Source organism: Sphaeramia orbicularis, chromosome 4 (assembly GCF_902148855.1).
Source record: "Sphaeramia orbicularis chromosome 4, fSphaOr1.1, whole genome shotgun sequence".
Classification (NCBI taxonomy): domain Eukaryota; kingdom Metazoa; phylum Chordata; class Actinopteri; order Kurtiformes; family Apogonidae; genus Sphaeramia; species Sphaeramia orbicularis.
In genome coordinates, this window is record NC_043960.1 from 3,550,814 (window position 1) to 3,559,949 (window position 9,136).

General features: G+C 38.5%; 1 protein-coding gene across 2 annotated transcripts; it reads left to right on the top strand.

Moving 5' to 3' along the window:
* Positions 1-2,201: 2,201 nt before the first annotated feature.
* On the top strand, positions 2,202-8,584 carry LOC115418337 (mediator of RNA polymerase II transcription subunit 26). Of its 2 annotated transcripts, none has more exons than XM_030132763.1 (3): positions 2,202-2,525; positions 4,907-4,984; positions 5,090-8,584. In XM_030132763.1, exons 1-3 carry the CDS (start codon positions 2,454-2,456, stop codon positions 6,605-6,607), a joined length of 1,668 nt encoding a protein of 555 aa, XP_029988623.1. In that variant the 5' UTR covers positions 2,202-2,453; the 3' UTR covers positions 6,608-8,584. The 2 variants fall into 2 exon arrangements, with proteins under 2 accessions (XP_029988623.1, XP_029988624.1); XM_030132764.1 differs by having other exon boundaries at positions 4,910-4,984.
* The last annotated feature ends 552 nt before the right edge of the window (positions 8,585-9,136 follow it).

Here is a 9,136-nt window from a genome sequence, read left to right on the forward strand (position 1 = left end):
ATTTATTATTCAACAATAGAACACACACAAAATGAATATAACAAGAATATACAGAACATCAGACATTCCAAGACACAATAATCTCAAGCTAATAATAAGAAGACATAGAAACTACAAGAATAAATAAACTAATTAAACAAAAAAAAGACAAAATATAACTAACTGAATTAAAACGCCATAGTTATTTTGTTTATTTATTTGCCGTCTGGATCTGACACGGTCCTTGGCATATAAGCATAACTCTTTCCCTCACAAATGTTATATATGGAATAACCGGAATATATGTTTCAAACGTAAGTCATTGTTTTTAAAGAACTGGGTTGATTACCGAACACTGCTGTCTGTCAGTTGTTTAACAAGGAAGGTCAGTTATTTACTTATAGTGAATTTTTGTTAGAATATTAAATTCCGGTACTCCCTAGAGAATATGCAGTTGTGTTTGATGCTATCCCTTCAGGTTTAGAAACTTTGCTATCTTCTACTATTAGTCCTTCAACAACCATTACCCCTCAAATTGTGCAATCAGAATTATACACAGGAAATTTACATCCATTCTTGAGTAAAAAAACTAATAATAAATGCATTAGAGAAATGATTCAAAGGGATACAATTTGTAAGACAGCTTCCATCTTTTTTTGGAGTAATTTATATTCTGATGTGGAATGGGAAAAGGTATGGTTATTACCAAGCAAGTTTTTTTTAATTCCAATAAAGTGACAGAGGTGTCTTTAAAACTGTTCCATAGGTGTTATCCAACTAATTCAGCTCTGATTAAGCAGAAGATCAGTGTCGGCCCTTTTTGCTCATTTTGTCATAATTTGGATGAAACATTAACTCATTTGTTTTGGGAATGTGCCTTTTGTCAAATTTTTTGGTGTGATATCAATCTTTTTTTTTTTTTTTTTAAATAGAAAGCTGGATATTTCTTTTAACTTCAAAATTGAAGATATTTTATTTGGTTTCTTTATTACTGATTTGCCTGTTCAGAAATTGTTTATTCTTAATCTCATTTCCTTATTAGCTAAATTTCATATACATACAAGCAAATTTGCCAATCAGAAACCCAGCTTTGTGGTCTTTAAATCTTATTTGAAATCCTATCTAGACACACTTAACTTTTGCACTAACCCTAAAGCTGTGAAGACTAAAGCCTTATTTGAAGAATTTAACCCTTTCATGCATGAATTATGAGAACCTGAGTCGAGATTTTTTTCCTAGGTGTTTTTATTCATCATTAGGCATGAAAAAAACAATGCGACTGATGATTTTTTTTTTTTTTATGAACCTGTTTTTCATTTAGTTAGAAAAACATCCACTTAGCTGGACACCATGCATTTAATTTTTGAAGCAAAGAAACGTTTATTTAAAACCCATAATCAGAAAGTCATATTCTGTGTGGAAACAATTCATTCATTCATTCATTTTTTGTTTATCCATCCATTTACAGAATACATGCAAATTCAAAATTCCAAAATCATTCATCTACACTCGAAAAAGACTTGGAAGAAGAAAAACTATGAAACAAAAACATTTTTCATGCAGCTAATCTGATGTTTTCTCACATTTTAACATAGTCTAATACTAGTTATTAACTTCATGGAGATAAAATGCAAAAAAAACAAAACAAAAACAACTTTGTGATGAGAAAACTGTTAATTACAGTCTAATAACAATTAGCAATTGATTTAAAGCATGTTACTGCAGATCAGGTTTATCAAGAACAGCAAAGTTACAGTAATGGGATGAATTGCAGTGGATGGGATGATGCAGAAGTGTCCATCCACTGTGTTGGCTGATATGGAACTAAAACAACAAAACCCATGAATACACAAGAGAACAGATGTAGAATATCTGTCCACTCTAGTGACCACTATGCATGAAAGGGTTGTCTTTTTTTCCCTCTCTTCTTGTTTATTCCTTTACTTTTATTTTATCTAATTTATGTAATTGTCTATCTTTTGTTTATCTATTTATGTAATTGTATTTAATTTCTTTCTGCCTCACCTCGAGCATTATGTTTTTTTTCTCCATGCCATGTTCTGGTATATGTATATACAGTATTTTGTAAATAAAGTATGAAAAAAAAAACAACTCTGGATCTGACGCACAGGATGACCGGAGTTGACGTCGATTACGTTAAAAAAAAAAAAAAATCCCATCGTGCCTTTCGCGGGCGCCTAACAAAAAGCCGGATGACGCGTCGGCGGAGGAGGAGGCTGCCAGCTGAGGGGGGTGGCCGATTCCCGGAGAGGGCTTTCCTTTCACTGTCCGAATAATCACATACGTGACGGCGGCGTCTGAAATAAACATAAAGGCATCGTACGGCATGATGCCCGCCGCCGCACGAAGCCTTCCGCGGGGCCTGTGAGAGCCGGCCGGGTTCCCAGCGCCGCATTCTTCGGGGGATTCTGCTGTGTGAGTCCGTCCGTGCTGACCCCAGACACCGCCAGGCGATGACAGCGGCTCCAGCCACTCCGCAGGGGATGAGAGACCGGCTGCTACAGGCCATCGACGGCCAGAGCAATGTGAGTACACCCGCCGGTTCCGAAACCCCGAACCGGGCTCAGAACGGCAGACAATAAGGCCAAAGCAGACCGGCCTTCGGGTGTCCACAGACGGGTGTCAAAGTGGGGGATGTCAGCTTCGGCTAAGTATTGTTTGCTTGCTAATTAGCTGGCTAAGATCAGCAGTTAGCAAAAAAGTAAAGTAATGCCAGTCATTCCAGAGCTGGAGCTAATGTTGTTGTAGCAAAGTTAGCTTTTTATGTCTGGCTAAAAATGCACAAAGCCCCAGATGAGGACACACACTGAAGCATTAGTGTGAAACAGTGCAAATGGGACAAACACTGATTTCATACAACTTTAAGTTTGACACTGTAGGAACAATGAAGCTGACATTTGAACACTGTTCCAGTACTACCAAAATGTACAGACTGTCACAAGACTACATACTGAAATGTGTTAGCAGGCTGCTGTGTAGTTGGACTGTAACAGGATGTTCCCTTTTTACTAAACACTGATGGGCAGACATTCCAGAGCTGCTGCCTGTTATTAATGTAGAGAAGTCATTGTATTTATGTCCACGTACATGCACAGGACATCAGATGTGGGTAAAGTTCACTGGGTGTTCTAAAGATGTGCAAGTATGTGGTTAGTGTGTGTATATGTGTGTATAGATCTGTGTATGAATATGTATTTACATATATGTGTTATTGTATTATGTGTTTATGTAAATCATATTATATTTGTTCATAATAATATAAAGCCAGAAACTTAATTATTTGCTAGTAAGTATCAGTCATATTATGGCATAGTGTATAGATATGATTAGACGAGGAAGGTTATTATTGTTATTAATTCTATAAGGAGAAGGGGTGGGAGTTTATAAGTTGTACTTCTTCTCGCTCCTTTTTGAATATGTATTATATGTCTTATGTTTAAGTGTTTTGTTTTTTTCTCTTCTGTTTGACATTCATGTTCGAAATAAATACACCAATCAATCAATCAAAGTTAATAGATATTGTAAATTAATGAATGTGAAGATGAGTGACAGGTATTGAGCTTTAAAGTAACAGAAAGACTGATGATTAAATGCATATGATCTTAAAAGATGTCGTATTAAAATGTCTTGAGTATGGGCAGAATCCTGGTTTGTTTTTCTGTAACGGAATGTTCCCATTAACTGAAACTGACAGATGTAGCAGAATGTGCTCAATCACTGCAGGGCACCTTAGACTTTCTGTAGAATTTCTCCGTAGCTACTTATTAACATGGCTTTTTGTTTCTTGATCGTTTCTCGGCATTCATTGTTCTGCATTTATACAACACATGACAGGTTTTTGTTGTCGCTAATTTAATCACAGCTTATTTATTTGTGAAGCAATCATTTTGTGTGTCTTTTAGCAGATTTTTGCCTTACATTTGAACACAAGCAAACCCTGATGACTTTATAAATAACATTTATGAGACATTGTCACCAAATCTGTATCCACTAAAAATGCACTGATTTTATAACATGGACACATATGTAGATGGTAGATGATGACAGCCGGTGGAAGTGCAGAGATGAGTGGTCATTAATGTTGACCGCTCATCACCGATTAATGGAGATTTAAAGTGGTTTTTAGTTTCACACTCAAGTAACAATAGGCTGATAAATTGCGTCGGTGTGGTTATGCCACTGGTATCACCAAAAAGCAAATTTAACTAAAAGATTTAATATAAAAATATAGTAAAAATAGTTCTTGCAGGAACTTGTCATGTTTGGCTCTAACAGGGTGTTCTGATTATGTCTCAGCTAGTAATGTTGGTTTTAAAGATCAATAATACAAATCGTTTGAAGCAAGAAAAAGCCAGCAGCTGATTAACTGATCAGTGTCATCCCCATAAATCAATAAATACCTGAACAGACAAATCTGGTCTTCAGTATCCAGTACCTGATAGTATTACCGGTACCTCCCAGTCACTGTTTTACTTGATCAAAAGTGTATTTACCGAACCATCATAGCCTCTCAGTTGAAGTTGGCACAGAGATGAAGAACATTTTTTGTTCTCCTGCAGCAAGTTCAGACCTTTTTTACTGTATTTTTATATGTATTTTTTCCTGTGTAATTTCTTTTCAGGGGATATACAAATTAACTTAGCTTGACTGCAGATTGAACTTCTGCTCCATTCCTTTGTCTTTCTCACAGATTCTCATGCACTGAACTTAAACATTTGCATACAATCTCAGTTTATCATATTGATCCTGAAACCAGTTTGGGTTTTGGTTTTAGTCGAAGCACAGATGCAGATATGAAAGCTGATTCAAATCTGGTCTCGAGTTACAGAAGGTCAAGATTTGTCAGATTTTAAAGTGTCTGATGTGTGACCTATGATTTTTTTTTTTTTTTTATTCATCTTTTCAGCAGATATGCAACATGGTGGTAGTTATGGAGGTCATCTCTTTCCTGGAGAAATATCCCATCACCAAAGAGGCACTGGAGGTAGGTTGGGTAAAAACTACTATGTATATTCAACATTAAATTAAATTAAATAAGACGCTGATTTTCAGAGATCCTGTGTTTTAAACTCTTCTCATGTCATTAAAGGAAACTCGTCTTGGTAAGCTCATCAATGATGTCCGGAAGCAAACCAAGAATGAGGACCTGGCAAAGCGGGCCAAGAAGCTGCTGCGAAACTGGCAGAAGCTAATTGAGCCCAGGAAGGGTGAGGTGTTGTCCAAGAACCACACCGGTGCATCATGGTCTTCCAACGGCGGTGCTCATCCCTGTGTCTCCTCTCCAGCTGCCACCATGCCTTCAGGTAAAACCGTCCCAGAGCTGAAGAACAGAAATGACTTCAACAACTGTCGCTCGCCAAGGATGGAGAAACCAAACAGGAAGCGAAAGGGCGACCAGAAGGAAGGCCAGATCGTACCAGCCAAGTTATCCAAAAAGACTCTTAATGATCAAATGCAGAACTCCAAACAGCTGTCAACCAACTGTGTGGGTGGCTGCTCAGATTTTTTTACTGACACTCATGTACATACTTCAGATAAGGAGATATCAGAGCCTGTGGACAATGGCCGCCTAAACAAAATCCCTGTCAATGCTGTAAAACCTCATCCAAGTGCCCTGGGATTCAACAAGCCCCCGAGCACTTCTTTGTTGCTGAAAGCATCCGTTCTGCAGCAGCAGCAGGCTGCCTCTGGGGGGCAGTATCGACCGAGAAGTCCTCGGTGTTCCTTGCACAGTCCTAAAACTCCAAAGCAGGAAGCTGGTGTTAAACTACAGACTACAGCACAAGCACAAAATCTGTCCAGTCCCGCTGTAAGACCCGGGTCTGTGGACACTCCTGGGCTGGGGTCTTCCTCTCAGCCTCTAAATGTTCAGGGTTTGCACACAGATGATCTGCGGTTGGCAGATACAGATTCTCAAAGCGGACATCTTCACAACTTAAACCCCTCGTCCTGCAGTGAAGATGACAACGCAGTCAGTAATACAGGGAAAAGAAAAAAGAAATACAAGCCTAAGGACTACACGGTAAATCTGGAGGATGAAACGGTAGAAGAGGGTGTTAAAAAAGTCAGGTTAAAAGACAGACAGCTGACATTTGATCCCGTCACAGGGCAGATCAAATCCTCCTTCCACAGGGAGTCTTACCAGGACGTGGAGGTCAAACATGAAGGTCAGTGGTCAGAACATCCGAAGCCGAACCCACAGATCACTCCCAGTCCGTTCCAGCAGACGGACTGGAAAGAGCTGTCTAGGAGTGACATCATCCAGTCTTACCTGAGCCAGCAAAGCAGCGTGCTGACATCGTCTGGTGCCCACACACCCGGCGCACATTTTTTCATGACCGAATTCTTGAAAAAAGAGGAACATCGAGGTAAAGACGACAAAAAGACGTTGGTGTTGGCGCCAGACCCCCCGGTCAGAGACATACCAGGGGTCAGCAGGGAGGTCAGCGCTGAAGACCTGGACAGGTTACACAAACAACACTGGCCTGGGGTTAACGGCTGCTTCGACACCAAGGGGAACTGGTACGACTGGACAGAGTGCATCTCCTTAGATCCTCACGGCGACGAGAGCAGGTTGAATATACTGCCGTACGTCAGTCTGGATTGAAACTGATGATGGGTTTCTACATTTTAAGAAGACGTCCTCATCTCTGGGAGTCAAAGTGAAAGCTGCTGTTGTGAACATGATATTAATGTGCTGCCTGCTGGGCTGCGTGTGAATAACCAATCAGTGTTTTTATGAGATTTCAACTTTTTGTGAGGTCAGCATCAAGGGAAACGGCTATGCATAATATGACAATTTGTTTATGTTCAGGACATGAGCATATTGCGTTTTTATAGATGTACACAAGACCAGAGGAGACGTTACATCATACTGCACAGCCCGATTTCTAAATATTCCCTCATGAGCACAGGCCTCGTGGAAGTAAATTGAGTGTTTTTGTTTGATTTAGCTCCAAGCATTTCTCAAAATAAGTTAAACTTTGGCTCAATCAGTGCCATCACCTGATCCTAGCCAGGTGTAGGCAGCATAACCAATCAGAGCAGAGATCAAGCATCAAATGTCAGGAAACATTTGTTCAGGTCCCCATTAGCTGTGGCCTAAAGCACAGAGAGTCTTCCTGGGGTCCACATTTACATGCATATGCATTAGAACACACTCAGATGTTTCATACACTCATTAGACATTATAATCCTCACAAATTAGCACATTTAAAATCCTACTGGATACAATAACATGTAAAACATAAACAGTACATGAGAGCAAGACTTCATGCTTGTTACAGTTTCTAAGTTTTACTGATGCACAATTTGGTGAAATGTCTGCGTTGAAATGCTGTTTGCACACGGTGACTTTTAGGACAAAGAATCACTGAAACATCATTTGAATTTGTGTTTCGTGTCTTGAGGTTTTAACGTCTCTAAATAAAGTCACATGAAACCGATGTGACTGTGCAGTTGGAGATGGAGGCTCATTGAGCTGGAACATGTGGTTAATGCCCCGTCCACACTAATGCAGATGTTTAGTAAAAAAGTTTATTTCTCTACATCCACATGTAAATGGCGTTTTAGGTCACAAAAAGATTTTTAAAGTACTTTCCAAAGTGTATATTTTCTAAACTCCAGTTTGTATGTTCATGAAAAATGTAGAAATTGTTAATCAATGGCGTCACTGCCCATTTTGCTCAAGTCTATTATGTGTTTGTGATGAAGCTGCACCTGAAACATCAAACCCAGGTGTATAAATCAGTGCATGACCTGCAGTAGATTGAGCACTGATACCTTTGGGAGATGGACCGGAGCAGCGTTATGGACAAATCCACATCATGGAAAAAATATTCTTCCACAACCAACACTTAAGCTAACACAAGTTTACAACTGAACTACACCCCCATGACAGATGAAAGCCTTTGAATCGGCTACATCCAGTATTAGCCACTGTGTCCACAGGTTGGACAACAACCAATTTGGTTTGTCTGAGACACTGGACACGTTTGGAGGTGTCTTGTGTATTTTGTGAAATGGAGAGAGAATATATCCGTTTGGAAAAATATTGTTGGTGTTGACGGGGCATAAACCAGGCTGTTGTGTATGATATTTATTTACATTTCAATGTTCATTTTCAGATTTGATACGTGTTTAGACTACAGTCGATCCTTTTCTTCTATTTCTGTATTCAGAATTGGTTTTGTGATGCAGCTGCAACATTCCAAACTTTCCCTGCTGAAACATCAGGACAACTCTCCAAAATGCACATTTTTAAAACGTGATCTGTTTTGTATTTGGATTTTCCTTTAACTGTGCATTTAGTTGTAAAATATACACAAGGAGGCAGAGCTTTGTACTGTTGGGAAGAACTCAAATGAACACAGGATGGATTTTTGTGGATAAAGAACTTACTGTCATTCCTTTAGATATTGTTTGCCTTATGGAAACCTGTGTTTTCCCTGAAGACAGAGCCTTAGTGAATGTACAGAATTTAGCCTTTTGTGTTCATCTGAATGCAGAAGAGAACATATTTGTTACTTAGTCCTTTTAAGTGGACATGTTGATATGTGTTAATAAAAAACAATTGCAGAAATCATGATTGTGTTTCCTCTGTCAGTGGCTATGAATCCTTAACGTTTTTTCAAACAAAGATTTATTTTTTTCTTTGTAGTTAATTTTGCTCTATTTACATAAAAGACTCATCACTTCTGAAATTCTGGACCAGCACTGATGTTTGAAATAATAATCTGACTAATGGCTGATGCTAATACAGGTGATAATACAATAATCTTTATTTATATAGTACTTTTAGGAACAGTTAGTGTTTTGACAGCAAACCAGACAATTAAAAACCTTTAGTGTGTTATCAGTCAACCAAACACTAATGAACAAAGCTTACAGGCAAATATACAACAGAAGACATTTCAATAGGATTTTTCATGTGAGATTTTTGCTTATGATGGAGTATTTATAACACTTAACATATTACGCTTATAGTGTTTAGTAATAAAGAGGATGCCGGTGAGATGGCAAGAAAAAGGCAATAAATAAATTAAACATAGACCATAATTCATCTTGATGACTTTCCTACAAACAAAACTGAAATGTCTTTTGACCAGTACTTGGATAAGAGACTTTATACACAATT